At 41.8% G+C, this 23,509-nt stretch overlaps 1 protein-coding gene across 1 annotated transcript; it reads right to left on the bottom strand.

Moving 5' to 3' along the window:
* Positions 1-1,847: 1,847 nt before the first annotated feature.
* Positions 1,848-23,001, bottom strand: emilin3b (elastin microfibril interfacer 3b). Its single transcript, XM_042491969.2, has 6 exons — positions 22,311-23,001; positions 8,137-8,259; positions 6,761-7,083; positions 5,924-6,270; positions 5,463-5,813; positions 1,848-4,361 (listed from the first exon to the last, which is right to left on the bottom strand). Exons 1-6 carry the CDS (start codon positions 22,493-22,495, stop codon positions 3,228-3,230), a joined length of 2,463 nt encoding a protein of 820 aa, XP_042347903.1. The 5' UTR covers positions 22,496-23,001; the 3' UTR covers positions 1,848-3,227.
* Between the last annotated feature and the right edge of the window lie 508 nt (positions 23,002-23,509).

Here is a 23,509-nt window from a genome sequence, read left to right as displayed (position 1 = left end):
CAATTACGTTTTAACTAGATGAGTGCAGTTTCTTTATTTATCAAATTGGTAAAGTCAGGGGTTTCAAACAAAACGAATTTCTCTAGCAGAACTGCTTACTCTGTGCAGTCACACCTCAGCCAACATGCTGCACAGCATATATTAATGATACATTTCTGGTCCCCATTACACACTGACAGCCAGTTAATCAGTGAGAGATGTTGCTGTCTTAAACTATACGCTGATATTCTGTGAAACCTGCAGACAGTGCAACCTGACTACAGGCTCAGTCATAATTCAAAACCAGTTTGCTGTCCTGAATCTATGATAACAGATTTTGAGGAAAATGAAGGTGATGCAGTTTGTTTTAAGACTTTCAGATGTTTTTTTTAACCATAAATTACCTACTGCCGAGGGTGGCAAAGAGTTTGCAATCTTTAAAAACTGAACTTTTTAAAAATCTGTTCAGGTATTCTTCATAATTTTTTATGGACTTTTACTCGCTGCTTCCACGGCCTGTTGATGAAGGACAGAGACAGCGTTGACAGTTGAGATCTGTTCAGAGATGATTTGAGTGAAACAGGGATTCCCTCTTTGAAATCAAGGAACATATTCAACCCACCAGACCACAAACTGGAAAATTAATTTTAAACACTGCTTTTGAAACACTGCCATTACAGTAAGTTCTGTGAGCCACCAGCTTCTTTACCTCATTAGGTATTTCAGCCTGTCACTGCAGACATTTTTATGACACTTAATCACCGTGTATTTGGGTAGCCGTTACCAAACATGGTGCCTCCCCAGTATTTAAAGAGAGTCACAATTTTTTTTTTAAAGTTTTTTTTATTTGGTGTGCTGAAATCTGTTAATGCTCAAAAGAACAGCAAAATGAAAAAGGCTCAATCAGATATTGGTGAAGCGTTAGCGCTCAACAGACAGACCAAGATATCACTGTTTCTATTACCATAGCTATCATATGTGACTTTGTATATCTATGGGATCAAAAGTATTTGTTTTACTGCAATCACAATTTGTGATTAAACAACAAGGCACAATCTCTATCAAACTAAAGTATGAGATAACGCATGATAATGTTTGCGTTGGCAAATATATTGTAGATTTAATTCTTAAGTAGGTCACAGAATCCGATGGGTCACAGAATTTGGTGTTACACCGATATCCCCTCTTAATTTATGATTTTTAATGCTTTTACAGTTCTTTATTACTTTAGATTTGATGTTTTTTGATATTTATATGTATTATTGATGTATTTATTGGCAAATCCAGTGTTAAGCTTATAGCATTTCATTGTTTTAGCCTTGATATTATTTATTTTTGTTCCCTCTAACATATTGAGTGTATTTGCCAACACACAAATGTGGGGAGTATAGGTGGGAGTATAGAGTTAATATTGTCCATTAATAAAAATGTAAAGAAATATGCTCTCTAACCAACTGCTAACAATCCAACAATAATAGTGCTTAACTGATAACAATAATAACTCCACAATAAGCCCCATAATACCTCCTTAGCACCGTAACACCAAACAATTCCCCTCACAGGGATTAATTAAATTGTGTTGAATTGAATTGAATGAATTGTTGTTGTCAGAGTAGGCCTAACTACACACATAAATTTTGAAAACATTCTACATTGCAGTGTTGACATACTCAGTCTTGGTCTCATGACCACTCTTTGAAGGTTTTGGTCTTATCTTGGACTCAATTACATTTTTACCAGGTCTAGTCTGACACTCAGACAAAGAAGACTTTGGATTTTACTTCAAGACTGGTAAATACCACGACTTGAGGGGATATCCTCAAATTGGCTGCGCAAAACAGAGTGTTGAACAAAAATGGCTCAGTTGATTTAATCTCCTTAGTGTTTGCTTTTATTTGTTTGTTCATAGGAAATGCAGGGAAATTTCTTTGACATAAATTTCACCTCTGCACTGCAGTTTTGGTTATTTTATCAACACATTTCTCACAGTGCACTTATACATGCACATATATATATTGTATTTTTATGGGAATGTGGATCTTTCAGGTCAATTTGATGAACGCCCATGGTTCACATTTTACTAATTTTAACTGTGTTATGCAGTGTGGGACTGGCACTGGTCTTGGGACATGTTTTGACTTAGTCTTAACTCCTCAAATTTTGGTCTTGTCTTGGTTGTGATGGCTTGCCAGGGAGCTTACATTTGTCTTTTTGTTTGGTTCAAGTCAAGTAAGTTTTATTTTCTAGTTAGAGTGGGTTTTGGTTATTCGGTTATTCTTCGGTTGTTATTTTGGTAAATAATGTTCTGTATATAAATCTAATTCATTGTTACACTTAAGTATTTTAGTGTCTTCTTTTGTAACTTTGGTGCATTTTTGCAAAAGTTTGGAGAACATTGTTATGGACAGTTAAGTAAAGGTTGTGACATCTGGCCTTAGTCATGACTTGTTCTTGTTTTAGGTGGTTTTGACCTAAATACTGTTACACTGCCAAAACTGAGTCTAAAAACATCATCACCCTGGAGTGTTTTGGATTTTATTTCTCTTTATCTACCATGTCATGTAATGTGTTGTCACTGCCCCCTAACGGTGACTTTTGGAACGTCCATGCACCTTGGAGCAATGCGGCAGGGAACAAACACAACTGTCAAAGCAGAAATACATATCATTTTTAAACGTGTAAAACATAAGTTTACAAAAATGTAAATAGCACCAAGTTGACGCACAGTATCTTTTTTTTTCCTCAAAAAGACCAGACAAAGTGTCCACACAGAGAATGTGAAGTGTGCTTGTCAGTAGAAACCCGTAGCAGCGTATTAGTCCCATATCATCCACTTTGTTTAATCATTTCTCTATTACAAACAGTTTAACATCATAACAATGAAGTCACTTCATATAAGTTAAAAAAGATAAAATGTGAAAACAAAACAATCATTATCAGAGAAAAAACAAACAAATGCCCTATAGAATAAAATCTCAAGGGAAATATTGCCCAGCTATACAACCATAGGTGTGTCTTTGTATTCTGTGCCTTCCTCTCCTCACTTCAGTAAGCTAAATACCCAGGACATCCCGAGGCGCTGGGAGACAGGAGCTTATGGGAAATGACTTTTGCCGGTTCAGTTAATTTGCATCTGTGCAAATTGAATTTGAAAAAGAGAGGAGAGAAGCAGAGGAAGTCACTAATGAAAAGCACACATAAGTCTCTCTTTTTTTGAAATAAATTCTGTAGCTCAGATGCTACTGGTCTCATTTTTGGTTGGCTGCTTCCTTGTTGCAGTCTTTGACCTCCCCTTTCAGCTCAGCTAGCTGTTCTGAATGGGCGGCCAGGGTGCCATTCACCTCAGCCAGATAGGAGTCTGAGTGTCTCTCCAGCTCTGCCCTGATCCTCTCCAGCTGCTCTGCCAGCTCACCCAGGCTGCTGCACTGGCCTTCTACGTGGCTCACCCTGCTATCAACGTCCTTCACCTCCTTCTGAACTTCTATCGCCGTGCTCCGGCAGCCCTGCAGCTCCCCAGCCAGTCGTCTCTTCAGGGCCACTAGCTCTCCCTTCAGCTGGGCGAGCCGCCTCTCCCCGGCCCCCAGGAGGGAGGCTTGGTGGCCCACTAGTTTGGTGATTCCTTGCACCTGGTTGACTAGTTGATGCTCTCTTTGCTCCCAGGAGGCATTAGCATGACCCACTTCACTTGCAATGAATCTAATAGAGTCCTTTAGGCCCTTCAGAGTGCGGTTCACTGAGTTGATGTTGACCTTCAGCAGGGTGATTTCTCCTTGGACGGTGCCCTCCATGTCCTCTTGGGCAATTTGAAAGAGCAGGGTCTGCAACGTGTTGTTTAGGCGATCCAGCTGGTTAGAATGGGAGTTCAGGCGGTCAGTCATCTTCTTTTCCATCTCCTCACAGTCCTCCTCTACTTCAGTGCCTGTAACACCCCCTGCTGGCGGGGTTGAGGGTGAACAGGAAGAGGTGCAGAGGAGCTCCAGATCTATTAACTGTTTCTGAATACCATCCAAGTCTCCCTCCACTCTCCTCCTCACAGACTCAATCTCTGTCTCCAGTGCTGGGACCACCTGACCCTCTAGGAGAGCCGGAGCAGTGGCATTACTCAGCTCCTCAACAGCCACAAACACTCTCTCCTCAAGGGTCTTCAGCTTGTCCTCCAACATGGTCTTGAAGCCATCTAAACCACCAGGGAGCCCTGTGACTACATCAGGCCCGCCCTCTGTGGCGTTGAGGCGGCCCTCGATGTCCACCAGGCGGGTCTCGATTAGTGTCTCCACGTGTATGCTCTGGTCAGCGAGGGCAGTCTGCAGCTGTCTTTGAGATTCTGTCAAACCCTTAACTGACTCCTCCAGCAGCAGCACACGGTGGGACAAACTGTTCACCTGCAATAATTAAAAACTTATTAGTTTATTTCTAAGCCGATCAAATATCCAGTTCTACTTACAATTTCTTGCACAGAGTTAGATGAGAAGATCGATACCTATATCATATTTTTCTTTTAAGGCCCTGACACACCAAGCCGATGATCCGCGGGTGAACGTGTGATCAATGTTGGGCTGCCTGTGACCTTCTGCCCCCCTTAGCATTACAGTGTGTCCCGCCCTGTTGACCTTTTGGGCCTTGTTGGCTCCTTTGTGTTATTGTTCACTTGCAATCAGTGTTTACACTGTGTCCATTCAACACTGGATTGTGTTGTGCGTCAAGAAGCTCTTTGCCCTATTCGAATGACAATTACAGACTACCGCTGTCTGCTGATATGGAGAGACATTTCCTCTCACACAGGTATAGAACATACATACTAGTTGGCTGTCAGTTGTAGTCTTCACAGTGTGTTTAAGTGCAACTTCGGGCAATGTGAGGCATTGCAACAGTCTGATCTCATTGCCATTCGTTTTTTCATGTCGGTTCTGTGTGTCTGGGTCTTATGGGTCTTATGCTCTGTTTAAATTTTGCTGGTGTCACATTGTTCTTTAAGTATTTTCTCTACTATGGAAATCGTAAATTTATTCAAAGAGATACCTCCCCCCCTAAAATGACCATTTGTAAATGGATATTGGTTAATCCAGACTAACAAGCAGTTCTTGTGTTCAGCAGCTAATTGTTTTTTTTAGTCTAGCATATTAGAGCATAGATATGTTTCACTTTTAATTAAGTTTCCCATTAAGAAGGGCTGTCTCTTTGGAAAGAACTGATCTTACGAATTGGATTAAACTACACGAGTTGTGTATGAGTTTGTAATTAGATGTTTTGAAATAATATTGCTTTTGTTAAATGTGGGTCCTTATGTCTTTAATTGTTTTCTCCATTTCTGGATTCTTTGTTCACTGGAAACATGAATGAAGTTTTCATCAAGTATTCAATGTAACACTGGGTGAGTAATATATACATACTAATGATCATGCTGTATTCCTCTAAGGATGTGCACTTGATGAACTGGATGTGTTTACTACATACTAATAGAATTACAATCACATCTATGGTACCTGTCCACAGCAGCTCTCTGTGAGAGTGAGGCCCTGGATCTGAGCCTGCAAAGAGCCCAGCTCCTCCCTGAGCCCAGTCTCTCTTCCATCCAGAGACTGCTGCATTTGCTCCTGGCCATCCATGTGCTCCCTGTGGCACTGACTCTGCACCGCCCCAATCTTCTCATCACATTGAGTCTCCAGACCCGTCAGACGGCGCTCAAAGCCATCCAGGATCTCAGCTCGCACATCAGCCAGCTTGGCGTCCAGGATCTCGTCCAGATGAGCAGTGCTGCCAGGGCCAGGGATGGGCCTGCCTCTAGCTCCTTCCAGGAGCCTTTTCAGCTGACCATCATGACCCAAGACCATTCCCTAAGAACCAACAGGTGAGATACAGACAAAAGTAGAATTCAGTAAAGGAAGGATAAAGAGAAGTGAAGTCTGATAAATCTGTGTAGACATAGTATCAGCAGATTCGGTACCTGAATCTCCTCTAAGATGTGACTTTTGGCTCGAAGCTCATCCTTCACTTCTGTCACCCTCCCTGCTAAATCTCCAAACCCAATGAAGCTCTGTCCTCCACCCAGCCCATCAGGAGTGCCATCTGGAATCACTCCAAATCCCACTGCAGAGTCTGGCACGCGGGGAGCATTTGGTAGCAGCGACACCAGAATTTTGTTGGTGTCTTCTCGGAGAGATGTGCGCAGTCGCTCTTCGAGACCAGCCACCATCCCATTGAGAGTGTCTAGACCCTGGGTGAGGCGACGCATGTCCTCCTCCATACGGTCCAAACGTTCACCAGTCACTCCTGAAATCCCAAATTTGTTTCCTGTGTTTCCAAGGATCAAACAAAAAGGAGAAAAGAGCGTTTCTTTTAAAACAAGGAGAAAATATGTACTCCGGGATTTAGAATGAATTAGTTGGTGTATGTTCTCGCTAGGGCTGTACCCGACGCAGAATTATGTCAGTAGAATCAGATTTGGCTGTTTAATATGAATATTCAACAATTTGGGTTTTTTTTACATAACATTTTTTACCAACACAAATAAAAGCCAGAGATAATGTGATCTCAGATTCTTAAGGTGCACACTGTCTCTTCCTCTGTGCAGCCGCAACACGTCTGCTACAGCCTCTACCAAAGAGTATCGTGACAGTCAAGAGCACCCGCTCTGCAGTCTGGGGACCAAAACTATCCCCACAAGCACACTGCACAGCACCCTGACTTCCAAAAAAAAAACAACACCAAAAAATGACTTGAAGCAATCTCAGTCAACTGATTATTCAAATCTCCAAATTTCAGGGGCAGCCATAATTCTCACCATAGTTTGGTTTTCCGTTCCCAGCAGGCAGCTGTCCTGTGGGTATGGGTCTGCTGTCAGGTACACTGGGGAAGGGTTTGCCAGGCTCCAGCTGGCCTCCTCCAGGCCTCTGGTCCACTGGGGGTTTAGGACCATGGGGAAAGCCTTTCACCCCTGGACGATGGGGCAAGGTACCACCCTTGAACGGTGGCACCATGACGTCAGGCAGCGAGGTGGGTCCATCATGGCAGTTGTCTCCTGTGTAGCCGGGACAACATCTCCACTCCAGCTCAGTCACCGTCTTATAACCCACCTTGTACTTTGGCTTGAAGAATGTCCTGTACCTGAAGGAGACATGATAGAAAGCGTATATGTTTATTTTCAGAGGTTAAGACTTTGTTTCATCAGAAGTGCTGCATTTGTTTTTACTAATTAAAAGCACAGAGGCCGGTCAGAGGATGGGAGGTGTGGAGCAGAGATAAAGGGATGAAGTTGTTCTCTGTGGGATTAAACATGGATTAGAGGGAGATTAGAAGATTAGGACAAAGTGTAACATAAATGATGTGGCGTCAGAGGATTGAGCCAGGGTCAGTACCCAACTTTAGTGTTATCTTGTCCAATATGAATCAAAGACTCTCACTCTACTTCTCTCTCTTACACCCCCCACACACACACACACACTTACACCACCGCACACAAAATCATACATCTGTTGTTTATGATGAGAAACCCCATTCCTTTAATTCCCCCTTTATGTGTGTGTGTGCTTTCTTGTATATGCTACATAGTGAGGACCCCCCCCAAAAAATATTTTTGCCACAGAGGACATTTTTGGAATGTGAGGACATTTTGGCCGGTCCTCACTTCTTCAATTGACTGTTTGAGGATTAATACTTGGTTTTAGGGTTCAAGTTTCAATTAAGGTAAGGTCGGGGTTAGGGTTAGGCATTTAGTTGTGATGGTTAAGGTTGGGGTAAGGGGCCAGGGAAAACATTATTTCAATGAGGGTCCTCACAAAGATACAGGGATATGTGTGTGTGTGTGTGTGTGTGTGTGTGTGTGTGCGCGCGTGTGTGTGTGTGTTCTTAAAATTGAATTAACACCATTTTGACTCCAGTGGCATCTCTTTGTACAGGGATCACAAACACAGATGTGCACGCAGCTGAGGACCAACACTCATTATATGGACATTATATGATGTGAACACTAGAGGGCAGCATCAATATGTGGTAGATTCTACAGAGTTTCTCATGCTGCAGTTCCTCTTGTTGTCTTAATCACAAATATTAAACTACCCAGCAAAAGGCCTAATTTCCCAAATAAAACAGTCAAGGGTTTGAGAAGGAATTTTAGCTCTTTCATTTATTGCATTTGGTGGTTTTATTTGAAACACTTACATGACAACAGGACACTTCTGGCCCCAGATGCACTTAGTGGTGTACTCAGCCTTCACGTAGGTAGCCACTCCATCCTGCATGGTGCATGTGATGTTCTTTTGGACCACGTAGGCACAGAAGTTTCTGTGGGGACAGCAGAGTGATATTAGAGTTAAACAGCAATGACAAATGACAATGATTTGTCAACCTTGCAATACCTATCTCATTAAAGTTTAAAGCAAAATTGACATAGTCTTATTTAAAGGAAACAGTTGCTCAAATAACACTTAAATCATAGGATGGGATTTCCCTTTAAACCACAGCTGGTACTCCACATCCAGATAGGTGATGAGATTATTTCTGCCTGATTAATATGTCATTCAAATACGAAGCCTCCCTTAAGTTTAGTGTGAGTGAAAGCTTTACTGCACTGTTTACTTGTTTGATTATTTTGTCTGTCTTCTTTTCCAGTGTTTTTTGTGTATTTATGTGACTGCTCTGTAGTAGTTTCACTGTAGTTTGATTTTGCCTATATAGTAGCTTTTTCTTTCTTCCTTTCTTTCTTTCTTTCTTTCTTTCTTTCTTTCTTTCTTTCTACAAGAAGCCTAAAAACACCAGCAACACAGTTTTACAAAAATGTCACATGAACACAGCTATTCCATCTTACGTAATTTTAAATAATAAGATGTCCATGATAACAAATGCCTCAGACACAATTGAGGTTTGGTTTGAAAACCTACAGCCAGATATGACAAACTTGGTGAGTTTTGTGTTGGTGAGTTCTGTTTAATTTTTTTTCTTTTAAATACATAAAATTTATGGATCTCGATGGCATTAGTCAGAATGATGAAAAGGGGTGTTTGCTGAGCTCTGTTTGGATAGATTATGTTTCCTTCTGTTAAAGGAACAATGTTTTGGATTTAGTGGTATCGCAATCAGCTAAAACTTCTCCCGGTCAGTGTTCATTGTTCAGGACAAAAAACAGACCAGGTGATTAAAACTAGCAAACACACTGAATAAGCAGTTTCAAGTTCAAACAAAAATGTGTATTTCAGATGCTCTTGTTGTGGAAGGGGCTGCTGACGATGTTGGCCAATGCAAAAATGTGAATGACCCTATCTAGAGCTGGTGTTTGGTTTGTCTGTTCTGTTCTGGGCTACTGTACAAACATGGCATTACTGAATGACCTGGCAATCTCTATGGACGAGGCCCTGCTCCCCAAGTAGATATAACTGACTCATTCAAAGGTTACAAAAATACTACAATTCTTATTTTTAGGTGATTAAACAATAAAGAAAACAGACTTATTATTTAATATTCCACTTCTGCCAATATATGCCCTGAAATCCTGTACCCTGGACACTTAAAAATGGTTATTCAGGAACTTCCCAACTAACTCAAAACACATTTTATATTTGATGTTCATTGATTTATCGTTTACAAAGAAAAGAAACAAGGAATACGTCTGTAGCTGTTTCAGTCCTGGGAGTTCTCAGTTATGTCCAGCACCCAACACATAATAACTTCACTTTAACTACTTTGAACAGTTGTTGCATCATTTTGGAGCAGGACCTTCTCTCTGCTTCTCCCTCTTCATTGCCAGTGCAGCTATAGCAACTGCTAAATGTTCCCCTGGCCCCTGTGCAACACAGGAAACGATGATCTGCGCTCTTTAGACTCACATGTGAAGCATTTCTTACATTCAGGGGGGAGCGTTTAGCAACACATGCAGCACTTAACGTTGCTCCACAGCTGTTTCGGGACAAATAGAAGTGTTCGGAGGAGCGGGGAGGGACACGGGGGCTGAGGAGGGTCTTACATGCCAAGTTAACAGGTTCAGAGGGCTAACAGGCAGCCTGTCAGAATCTGTGAGAAACCGCTGCACTGCTGCTGCTTTCTACAAACCGCTGACAACGTTTGTGTGTGTCTTGTGTGTGTGTATGTGTCACCACCCTCCCTGTGTTGACATATGTTAATAGCAGTGGAAGGAAAAGGGCAGGAGTCAGAATGACAGAGCCCCTTTCATACCAGCTTGACAACCTGCTGCCAGGTCATGCGTTGTTAAGGAAGTGGCGGTTATGACCTGAACTGATGTGGTATGATGGGAGATCTTAGAGCACTCTAAACTCACACAGGCAATTTACTGGCTGCTGCAGATGATTTTTAGTGCAAAAAACCCCCAAGAAAATCAGACTGAAAAGATTGTTTTTATGTACAATAGGGTGCTTAGAAATGTACCTTTAAAGGTCCCATATTGTAAAAAGTCAGTCAGTTTCATATCTCATTTAATAAAATTAGGCAGCCTATAGGTGGGATATAACAGCTCGTTCTCATTCCAGACTTGTAAAATAGCACCACTTTGTCAGCACTTTGAAAGGCATGTTTTATGGGCGAATGCATTGTGGCAGGATGGCTGGTAACAATGTAATATAGGGAGCAAAGGGTTTCTTGTAGAGGGTGGACAGGAGGGGAGGTGGATGGGTCCCACAAAGTTGGACTTTGATGCAGGAGTCCGGTGTTCGTTTCAAGTCTGAATGTGATGTTCTGTTCCCCAAACCTAACCATGAGTGAGTTTGTCGCTGCTGTATCTTGGGAAGAACTGAATGTCTGCAACATCTCAAATTTAGTTTTAATTTCTTTCCTGAGTCTTATGGTGACACACATGTCACGCACATGTCTCACAAGTAGCTGTAACATTAAGCTTCCTGTTTATCTCTTGTAATACATCTTCTGCCTACAGAACATGCTCTCTGAACAGCACAGCATGATCGCCGCTCAGTGGACCCTCCATGAATAGCTTAACAACAGGTTTAACCAAGGTAAGTATAATCACATAGTCTTCACACAGTCTTCCTAGCACATTAGTCGACAAGTGAGTATAAATGACAAGATACCACAGTTGCCTAATCCTTACCATGAATTTGTGATGTCACAACTAAAGCCTACAAAATAAAAACCCGTTTGTACTTCCTGTTGGACAATTTTGCTGTATATGTCTCATAGAAACCCATAATATAAATATAAATCTGAAAATGAGCAGAATATGGGGTCCTTAAACTCAATCTGACAAGGCAAATGAATGATGAACTTCTAACTTCAAGCTTATGAACAATCTTTCTGCTCAGTTTACTGATGCAGCTGTTACCATGCTGCTAACAGTTTGCTTTCATGCATTTTTTTTCCACAGCTAACCCACCTGCAGGCTCTTTGAAATCCCTGAGGTGGGTTAACACTGATCATTCCCTCTGCTCTCATTTGCTGCTCACAGAATACACAGAGCCTTTAGCGCCAAAATAAATCACATTTTTTCTTCATTTTTGAACATATGAAAAAAAGTATTTGTAAAAGATCGCATTCATGTGGAAATAGAGATTCCTTGAGTGAAGAAAAACTGACGATGTTGTCATCCTGAGAATATCAGCACTTTAGCGAGTGGTTTAAGTATTATATTGTAAAATCTCAATAGTGTTTAATGGGTATGGTTTCCTCCTCGCGAATGACAGATTTATCGACTGCAACAAAAAAGGTTTATGACTCTCTTTTTTTGTTTTGTGAGAGTTGGGAAAAGCCTCTAAATGCACACAAAGGATTTATGATGGAGAGCGGTGCATCTGTGTATACAGTACAGTAAGTGTGTGACCCGTACTCACATTACACACAGAGCTGATCAGTGCAGTGAAAAGTGACCATGTTCACCGATTTGTTTGTCAGGTGCACATCTGGGGCAATGACCTTCAGAGTCACTCACAGTGCTTGAAAAGTGCAGGAATCCAGATGTACATGGAACAAAAAAAACATTCTCCTGGTCTCTGTTTCTGCATCTCTCTCCCTAGTTCGCTCTTTGCCTGTTTTCACAGATCTGTCAATGTCATTTGGGTCTGCGAGTGATATTTTATCCTCACTGTCTTACAGACAGAGGGGTTCTGGCGTTTGTGAGAATCAAAGTCGGGCGCTGAGATAAATCCCGTCCCTCTGTGCCGCAGTGTCGGTCAGGGCAAGCACAGGTCACCTCCTCTGCTGTATAAAAACAGATCTTTATAGGACGAATGTTGAGTTTCAACTTGAGAGCAAGTGATGGTGTGTGTGTGAACCTCACAGACACTGACACACGTGTACATTATACACATGCAATGGAGCTCTCGGCCCTTTTATCTCACATCCACAGAGACCACACAGTTCTGCAGGATGAGGATTACACGAGCTTTATCGTCAGAAATACGAACCCATGGTGTGCAAGTGGTTATATGTGAGAAGAAAAGTGCTGTCTTTAGTGTTTGCAGTTGTTTCAGCCACAGCCAGCTGCTCCAGGGTAGGTGAGAACTTTGTTTTGCCGGCTTCTCCAGCTTGGAAATTTGGCGAAAAAAGCATGAGAAGTCCTGACCCAGCATGATTGGACATCATACGGAGAGGAAAGCTAAAAAGAGAGAGGGGGGGTGCTGGCCTTCTCTGAGCTATTTTCACACCTCATCCCTCAGCCAATGTGGCACAAGGCAACTGGTTTTAGAGAGTATAAATACTTTCTGATGTTTGCTTTAGCACTTGCTGGTGACAGATGGGAGCGGTTGGCCACACAGGATAACCTGGTAAGTGCCAGACAGTAAAAGTCACTTAGGTCAAATCAACTTTATTTACAACTCACGGTTCATGCAACTAGCATTGGGCAGCATACCACATACCTGCAATAGCAACCCATTCTCAGCCCCAGGGCGTCAACAGCAGCTTTAGCAGTGGCCTTCTTCATCTGAGACTTACACAAAAGGCACTGTTTAGCTAAAGTGTGAGACACACCAGGCTTTAAACTATCTCCAGTATAAACCCATCCCCAACAATGATGTAGTCCATAAAGCGACCAAGCTGAGCTTAAAAAGAAAACAACCCAAAACCCCAAACAACGACTATACATACTACATACAACTTATCTAAGTGAAGATATGTAATAAACATACTTATTTTTACCCAAACCTTGATGTTTCTTTCTAAACCAAACTAAGCAGTTTGTTACATAAACATAGAGGCATTGTAGCATGTAATGAGTGAAAATTGACAGAGGGGTACCTACAGCATCATAGTGTGGATTAACAGTAAAAACGCAACATATGATTTTTTTTTTTTTAAATATGCAGTTGCATGATATAATAGACCTCAGTCTGATTAACTGGTCAGGGAGAAGAGTTTTCAAACATGACTTGAGATGTTAACCCAGGGAAGGTGAACTCTCTCTTAGCTTTGGGGCAGCAATAGCAGAGCATTGAAATTTAACTTTGCCCCTGGGACAGAAAAAAGCATCTGGTCAGAGGACCTGAGTGACCTAGTAAAAGAACAGGGAAGAACACTGAAGACCACTGATTGTTCGGATCATAATAGGGATCTTCACCTGTGTGACACTGGACATCATGCGCCAACATCTTTATATAGCCAAGCTACTGCTAATAACGACCACATTTTTTTGGTTCACCCATGTTTGAGAAATGGCGGCCTGCAAAATGATGTGGTAGGCATGGAGTGAGCTGCGCCTTGATAAACTGCCCTATGTATGTCTTCTTTTCCTTTGTGCGGTAGTCAGGAAAATGAAAAACAACAACAGAAGAGGGCTCGCACACAGAAGAAAAAAAGAACCCGACTGGGGTCTGTATATCAAAAGTCTGTATTTCAATTGTAGCAGGGCTGTACAGGCAGTGAAACAATCTGCAAAAGTGCAAAAATTCCAGTCCATGTTGGACTTTCCTCAGTACAGAATGAAGCATGCTTACCCGTTCACCACCTATATAGACTACTGTCACAGGTGCACCTACTCAGTCATCAGGAGGCTGATTGTGCACGTTTAGTCGATCAACAGGTCACAACATAGCAAGCTCAGCAACCAACACTCAGCAACACAGTCTCAAGCAAATGCTGATGTGAATGCATACAATGATAGATCACACTGGGAACTGGAAAAAAAGATGTTGCAAAATGAGATGTCTGCAAAAAGATGTTATAGCAACACATTCTCAATCCAAGTCATCACATATTGCTGTTTTGTAAGTGAACTTGCCAGGATGCCACAACAAACACTGAGATGTCAACACAGGTACATGGTCAGGATTAGGCTACAAGGGTGCTACACCTCCCACCCAACCTAAAGGGACCATCCAGCTCATTATAATAGAGATGATACCACAGCTGTTTCACTCACCATGGCCATAGCTATAAGCTAAGAATACCGCCTAAAAAGAGGGGTTACTATCTACAGTGACAAATGAAACCGAGAAAAGGACCTGGTACTAAAAGAAAGTTAAATGGAGTCAGGCAAAAGAGTCCACAGTGGAAATGAGGCAAAATAGTCCACAGCCAAGCTAGCTGCTCTTTCAGGCTTGCTAATGTCAGTGCAGTGTGGTGAGTATTTTTCATGTTTACCATCTTAGCTGGCTAACATGGGAACATTTACTGATCAGTGATAAACACAAAATATAGCTGAGGTTGATTGAAATGTTATTAGTTTTGAAAGAAATTGGTCATAAACTAAAGTATTCGTTGAATAAAAACTTTGACCTGATGATGGGGCTATGAAATATTGGGAGTTTACCAGAATTACTACAATTTCTCCAAAGGGGAACATGAATTTTTGTACCACATTTTGTGACAAGCAGTCCATAGTCTGTGAGCTGGTGGACTGACAAACAAGACATTGCCATCTGTAGAGCCATGCAGCCATGGCTAAAAGTCTCAGATTGCAGCTGATTAGTTTCTTTGACTGAGATTACCAGCCTTATCTAATGTACATAATGTGATTACATTCCACTCGTCTGGTATGCTGTTTAAAACAAAGTTAGACCTTGACAAATGTCCCTACTAACTGACCAAGGTCATGTTGAGTGTTAGTTATTGCCTGTTTGACGCTTTCAAAGGTCCACAAAAAGGCTTCTTTCAGACAAAAATGCAAATGGTCTTCGTACATAATACTATAAAACTAAACTGTTTCTTAAATATTTCTGATATTTCACATATTTTATGCATGTAAGAACACTTCTCTCTTGTGTGTGTTAAAAGAAGCTGGATCTCACTGTAAACAGAAAGAAAACACCCCATGTCTCCAGTTGACCCACACCCTCACTGAACCACCCAACCCCAACTGACTCAACACTGACTTTTTGGTCAGCCAACAATGCCCCAGGACATAGCACATTTATCAGTGTATTAAATGCTCATGTGCACCTCCCATCTTCACCTTACCTCAACCTCTTTCTTCAAATTAGTATCAAAACAGACTTCTTTTGCCATGTTGGGAAAGCCACATTTATCATTTCTCACTTTGCCCTCTCTCCGAACACGACTTCCCATTTTAACGCCGAAATGTTGTCTTTTTTCTGTCACTATCACTAGTCTGGTCCCACTATAAATATTTCCAGTATAGCATTACAGTTTCTAAATCGCTTCACAGCCTCCCAGGGGGAAAGCAGAATTCCCATCTCAGATTCTCACGTGGAGCGTTTTTGGCAAATATTATTGTTTCGAGACCTCCACCCTCTGCTGGATCCAAAACAACTCACCTTTCAATCCCCCTCTTTTTTTCTCACAACATCCTTCTGCTTTTCCTGCAAAATCTGCAAACTGCAGGTAATCTCTGTTTACTTATCTAAGCATACCAGTCCTGCTTTCGATTCTTAATGAAGCCCCTCTGTGTTGCCTCATCATAAACCCTGACATCACCGTCCCTCCATCCTGCCACTTTTCCTCCGTTGCTTTGACGCTATGGCACTTAAGGGGTCACCTTCCTCATTACTAACGGCTCTCTCACATGCAGGGTTCCTGACCGTTTGAACTCAGGCCACTGCTGTTTCCTCTGACGGATTTATGACTTGAGCAGGCTAGATAGAAAACCATGCAATCTTTAATAGGACCTTTAACAACCGTGTCTGTGGGCTAACAGCTCTCCTCCAGGGCCTATCTTTTTCCATATATGATCTTAATGAAACCTATTTCTAGCCAACTGGCAGGGCTTTAAGGCCCCATGGTGCAGTGTTGATTGACGTTGCTCTTGTGGCTACTGATTAGGGTTAAAGGAAAGATGTGATACTCCCAGCTCTAGAACTGAGGGGATCACTCTGACATTCAAAGAGTCAGCTCCAGTGCCAACTCTGGATATTGTAGCTTAAAGGCAGACCATTACTTTTACATGTGCTTAAATGTTGGCTAACAGCCTCTGCTCCTCACTACAGCCATAAAACCATGTACATACATTCCTATTCATTATAGATGTTGCTAAAATTAGATAACTACATGAGTTGATTTATTGGAAAGTCATATATTCTTTATGTTGTTTTGTTGTATTTGTCTTGTTGAGTGCAGTAAGAGGCTCAAATACCAGTAGTGAAAAAACACCAGTAACTTATTCTTAGGCATTTTCCAAATCTCATAATCTTCTTTGAGTAAGAATAGCTCTCTGTGTTCTTGAAATAAAAGGGGTTTCAAACAGAATTGTTATATTTGTTTGGCTCATTGTACTGTATATGCTCGGGAATTAAATCAGTGTGTTGTATAGAATGTTGCTGCTGAACAAGCCAAAGCAGCACATTTTCTGATAACGAAAGGGCCTAATATCTATAGAGCCAAGGTGAAACTGGAAGAGTTAAGAAAATGTCATTTAAAATCCCATTGACATTGTAACATTTGAGAACACCGTTTCCCATAAGGCCAGGACCTTTGCAGGTTAAACTTCAGGGCTTGACAAAAAAAGTCCAGGGGATGTGGCCTTTTTTTGTCTGGATTTGAGGCTCCTACCAGATGTCCGAGCTTCTGAACGTATTTTGAAGGGTGAGCCTGGCCACCCTGATGAAAAAAACCCATATCAGCCTTTTGCATCTGCAGTCTCCTTCTTTCTATCACTACCCAAAGCTCATAAACATTGGTAGGGGTAGGAATGTAACTTGACTGGTAAATCGAAAGCTTTGTGTTATGACTCAGCTTCATGAAAACAGTCTGGTTTAATGCCGGTGTTATGCTGCACAAATCCAGCTGTCAATGTTATGCTCCAGTGTTCCTCTTTGGTTGCCCCAAATTAGCTCAAGTAGCCAATCTCGCTGTCTCTTCCAGCCCCAGCTCTGCCCATGCTCTTGGCATAAGTGTGCAATGCCAAAAGACACCTTTCACGTGTGTAAGAGAACACGGCTGGATAGAACCATGCGCATTGTTATTACATGCCGGTGGACGGCCTGATGGCACCTGTTGCATTCACGACATCTGGTTGAAGTGCTCCAGGTAACAACATAATATAAGGACTCAACCATTCGTGCCAGCATGTGCATTTACTGATGTTCCAGCGTGGATTGCCATGTGCAGTTGTTGTCTAAACACAAGCACGTGCTGCATCATCCCACCCTGTCCATTTGTCGACATGATGATAGTGGCATCCCAGAACATAAATAGCAGATGCAAAGGGATACCTAACTCATATTATATAGATGCGGAAGTCCACTGACAAAGATGCAACATGTGACCAATTACGATGAGAATGTATTGGCATTACCCGTTACATATTGTACAGTAAAACTGTATGGAAAAACATCAAACAAAAAACATCTATCTAACAAAGCATTTTAAGGCCAATATTGTAATGGCAGTTCAGATTAGGATTCTTAAAAGAGTTCCTCTTCTTCTGTATTATTCTCTATGCACAAGCAACAAATCAATAGTTTGAGTTTGAGTTTCAGCACAACACTGAATACAGTCAATATATAAACTGCTGTTGTAGGTCAGGCATACATCTTCTAATGAAATTAGATGAAATGGTGCACGAACTTATTGGAATAACATATCATTATTTAGCTGCTGAATTTTTAAAATCTTCAGTCACAGTAGAATATTATAACTTGTATCTTCAAGCCTTGTAAGCAGGTAATCATTATGATCATTATGACCGCAATATAATCCAAATAAAGGACAACAATGCACTGCAGAACAACAAGACCAAAGGAAAATTCATATATAAGAAATAAATATGAATCTTACTGATCTCGGGTCAGTGACAGTAATAATCAAACAAACTTAAGTGCACATTTGATACAGCTCTACTACTCGTCTTGTAATTTACATGTTTTTCAGTGCTCACTTCTCCTGCATCCGGACCGGGCTTGGGAACCATGCAAGATACTCTTTGCTCCAATCATTGACACCTGTCTGCTCTCAGCTCATAACTCCCTCTTGTTTGACCACACACTCACTACAGCAAACATGTCATCATGTGGATTGCACCTAAACCTGGACTGTTCACACGGTAGTACTACAAGCATCAAAGCTTGTGTGTGGCATTTTATGTACAAGCTGTTTTTTCTTCATCTTCTCTCATTTGCGTATGGACCGTAGGGCAGGGTGTGTTCATGTGAAGACAGCGGGGCCAGATGTTTCTGACTTGGCTGCTTTTTAAATTTTGTTTTAATTTGCAGCTTTTGCAGTTTGAAAATTGTGTTCTATTACATCTTGATGTCTGTGCGATTAATCCTTTTGCCCATAGTGTAGCGAGGGGTTTACATTACAATCCCAAACATTTCAGCATAAAGGTCAGTGAAAGCTGCAAGTCAAACAAATATTTGTGCTGGGAGTTTACTGCCCAGACTCTTTGACCCTTAGCAGGACACTGGCTCCATTCTTGTCCTCAACTGGACACTCAACACAAACTTACAACAGCAGCCCATAACCTCTCACCTCTGCCAACTCCCTGACCTTTCCCCTCCTGATCTCTGTCCAATACATCATCAAAAAGCCCTGGGATACCTCTCTAATCTGATCAGTGAAGGCATGTGGCATTTCCCGGGATCCTAATTGATTTATACAACTGCCTTTTACCAGTGATGGGAATAGGGCTCTGGGACGATGTTTCACCTGTTGTGGTGCATTTAGAGGTTTATAGTGCAACATGGTGAGAGATGCTTGTGGCATGCTAGACACATTTTTACAAAGGCTTTTTTCCTTTGTGATTTGTATAATTATGTTAGGAATGTGTTACGCAGAAGAAACTAGAGACATTGTTTCCTATGTACAGCATCACCTGTCAAGCTTAGCAATTTAATGCCCTTTATCAAATTTCCAGTGATGATGCTTTGCATTTGAAATGATGGTTTGTGATGTTTTTTAATCAAATTTTTTTGATAAGTGTTGTTGCTGTAAATACATCTTTTTAATGTTCTTTTATGCTCATTTGTGCAAAACAAATTCCCCTTGCGGCAAAAGTTTTCATTAATTCAATTAAAAACTAGATTTTTTAAAAAAATTTTTTACAATTTGCTCCTGCAGATGACAATGTAATGTGCAAAGCATAATTCAGTGTTTAAATGTCACTTCTTTGACTGAATACTTGGCATTTATTTGCCAAAGCTCTGGACCTAACCAAACTCCAGAAAATCTAAACTAAGCCATGCACAGCTTTAGCCATTGCCCATATACAACAGGTGTCTATAGAATAAAGCTGTGACAGGTTTTGTGTTGTTACTGTCTTGACCAAAGGACTATATATTTTCTCACTGCAGCAAGTGCTTACACTGAAGAGTGAAAGGAATGACTGTGAAATCAAATGACTCGCTTTGCTGCCAAAACACAGATAATAATTCAGCGAGAAAAAAAAGAAGTCTGTGACGCAGCAACAGCTGAGAATTTTTAAAAATCTCTGTAAAGAACAGGCGTGTTTTGTCCACGTGACTCTGCAGCCAGTAATAAACAAGTTATATTAACAAGCTGTGACAGCACATGGGCGAAAACCTGCACAAAAATACACATAAACAAACATCTGTGCATATATGGACACACACACACACACACACACACACACACACACACACACACGTCATAGCACGTGTGTTATTTTTAAGGCTCTATTTCCACTGACCAGTCAGGATGACAACAACTGAGCTCATATATCTGTAGTGGTGGTCTGACACTGACACGTCCCTGGGGGCCACTGTGTCCAAGGTGGGTCAGCAAGTCTTGTATAAACGCTATAGTTGGACACAGAAACATGTGGGGGAAATATTACCAGCTACTAGCTATAAGCAATTACAGGACGTATGTCATTACTGATCAGCTAGTTTTGAATGGAATGATCTATGAGGTCTTGATGATCTATCTTCTGAATCTTGGGATTTAGGTTTGGAAATGTATTTGGCATAAAGTGACATGAATAAATATAAGTAAACCTCTTTGGTGCCAAAGTCAAAAAGTAAATGGGTGGCAATGTCAAATGCCATCAGCATGCAGTAGACATGAGCAGCACAGTATAACATATCAAATATAAGGAATAATACGATTTGCAATAGAGGCCATGTGAAAAAAGTTACAAGTGGTGATTTTTGACATATACACTAAAACTAATCTGTTTTGGTGCATCGCCAACTCATCTAAAATTGCCACTTGGTAGGTGATTTCTGCATCAGCCACCAACATAATAGGGCACATTTTGTAGCAGTAAGAAATGATACACTGGCAGACAGCGTCAGTTTCAAACACTGCTGGTAACAACATAATATAAGGAGCTGGAAAGTCCTTATAGGGCGGGTGGGAGGGAGCCCACTGTTAGCCTCCTGTATAAATGTTGAGCCAAACCACAATGTTTTTTTCTAAACTGAATCACATGCTTTTGTTTTAAGTTTATTTTGAAAAATTGTGTATCTTACAAGCCCGTGAAAAACAGGCATGAATTGACATGGCGCCTCGGAATGTCCACAACAGATGCAAAAGGATACCTATCGAATCATATGTAGACGTGAAAGTCCATTGACCAACTGACAATATTTGACAAGTTGGGATGAGAATGGGTTGCGCTTATAAGAAGTGCTGGGAAATCAAGGAACTGTGGAACAATGGACTAGGAGATTGAGACAGGTGTACGTAATGAAAAAATGACTAAATTTGAATAATTTTTTATATGTAACTCAGTATCTGACTTAACAAAAAAATATTTACACCTTTCCCCCCTTTTTTCCGTCTATTGTTGTCCTTTTCTCTCCTTTCTGTGCTTGCTATTTTCTTGAAATAATGTTTTTTCCCCTCTTAAGAACTTTGATTGTGATCTGAAAATATTAAATGAGCTTTGTTGTCAAGAATGTCTGGTTGTTTGTGATTGATGGAACGTCTTGATACTGCAGGTGATAGGAGGGTTAATATATCATAATAAAGGCAAGAAGATAATGGTTATACTGTCGGGTGACAATGTTAAAGGTAGAGACTGAATGCAGGTGATGCATTTAGGTTGAGGGATGCTGGAGACCCTGTTCCCTGGAGGTGAAGCAGACTGAGCTGGGTTGGGCGATCAGCAGAGCTCTGTGGCAGTTTGAGTGAAGCAGCAGGTAGCGAGGGAGCTGTCCAAAGACATAACAGCTCTCAGGGGAAGCCAAGCAAAAGAGATGGGGAAAGGGAGGACAAACTGAAAGAGCCCTGCAGACCAACCATCAGCCATGTCTATCCAAGGAAAATATATCCACAAGGCTGTGTTTCATCTCATTTTTAAATCGCATGCTTATTCCCCACTGCCCATGTGGTCCTGACAATATCAGTCCAGAGTATTTATGTACATCACAGATCACTGATTGAAAACAGAAGATCCTCCACCTCTACTTGTTGATGCTGGAAGAGTCGAGAGAGAGAAGGAGTTCAAGAGAAATCTCAACGCACACTCTAATGGGACTGCTGTGTTATTGCTGAAGTATTGATTGGAGATTAGTCGAACCACTCCCTTCTGTCAGCAGGTGCCCAGCTGTACTGTAAGTCTCGCCTCTAATTGAGCCCCCCCCCCCCCACACACACACACACAGCGGCTGTGAGGGATCAATACTCTTGTCATCAACTCAGCGCCCCCCTCTCTACACCATAAAGACCATAATGACGGCTTTGTTTTCGTAAGGCAGCATGTCATTGTTGCTGTATAATGTTTATCCCCAGCCACAGATGGTTTTAGGTGTGAACCACAGAAAAGGGGCTGGTGATGAATAAGGGAGAAACAGAGATTCAATTCAGGGATCTGTTACCGAGCTGATGCCCTAACTAAAACCATATTTCTGCAACTCTGCTGGTGACATGTGTTTCTCGGGGGAAATACAGTATGAGGTGGGTCCTGCTTGCAAGCACTCGAGCTACTTGGAATGCTTTTTGAATTCAATACCCTGCAGCGTGGGAAGGGAAATAAAATGTGCATTAGAGCCTGCGGCATGTCCAAAAAGCAGAGCACTTACTTGTGACGGGTCATGGGCTTGTTTGGTGAGTGGGGAGGGTTGAGTCCAGCCTTGTACAGGTTGTATCTATTTCCATAGAAAGGGTTGGCATGGCCTCCATAGAAAGTTCCTTTACTGTCCACCACAGACAGCAACACTCCTAGGAGAAAGAGCTGTGCAGCCAGATGATACAACTTGGTCCTCATTGTTTTCTTTTCTCTCTCTCCAAATCTTAATAATTCCAGAGTCTTAAGATGCAACTGGCTGTTGTGAAAAACACTGCAAAAAATGAGAGTTGTAGCTTCCTCAGAGTCTTGTGTTGAAGTTCCCTGGCTCAAGTGCAGTCTTCTTCAGAGGGCCCTGAAGGAGACATGGAGCCCAAACAGCTGGAGCATCAGCAGCATCTCGCTCTGCACGCCTTCTGCTCTCACACTAAACACAGTGTGAGCACATCGAACAGAGCAGAGAGGAAAACTAGAGAGGCTGAAGAGGGAGGGGAGAGGAGAAGGGGCAAGGAAAACAACACAAAGGTGTGCTGGAGGAGGGGTAAGGAGAAAGAGGAGAGCAGGACAGAGGAGAGGAGGAGTGAAGAGTGTGTGAGTGTGTCTCAAGGAAAGTTTCAGACCATGCAAGCGTGTGTGAGACCTGCTGACTAGGCTCGAGCCCCCAGCTCCTCTGCACTCTGCATGAGTGAGGTTGTGTGTGTGCACAAAGCAGCGTGCTGCTCTGCTGCCTCTGAAGGGGCAGGCGGACGGACTGGATTTGCATATCCCACCCCAACTCCAGCCTGGCTGCACTGCACAAGGGGGGGACTGACTTCTAATATGGTTTAGTGGCTCTTTTCTCCCTCTTTCTCTCTCTCTCACACACACATAAATACAAATACACACTCTCTCAAATTTAAAGAACAAAAAAAGCTCTGTTAGTTGTTGCTCTTTCATGGAAAAAGGTAATCTGAGTATGGGTAAATGGATTTTTGAATTAACTACAACTCTGCCCTTACATTAAAAACAAAACAAAAAACATGCTATTAGGGGTAACCAATCACTCTTTAACAACACCTGGGCTCCCTTCATGCGTTATCTAGAGGGGACAGACTTAGTCCACATCATGGAAGCACTGGGGATATATCATAATTATCCTCTGCACTGTCCATCTGTCTTAAAATAAGATGTACTTAAACTGAAATATTTCACTTGAACATGAACCTCAACCTACAA

The sequence above is a fragment of the Plectropomus leopardus genome, chromosome 9 (genome assembly GCF_026936395.1).
Source record: "Plectropomus leopardus strain MGB_pleo_1.0 chromosome 9, ASM2693639v1, whole genome shotgun sequence".
Classification (NCBI taxonomy): Eukaryota; Metazoa; Chordata; class Actinopteri; order Perciformes; family Serranidae; genus Plectropomus; species Plectropomus leopardus.
Note: the sequence above shows the minus strand (reverse complement) of the source record. Positions and strands in the feature narration are given on the sequence as shown.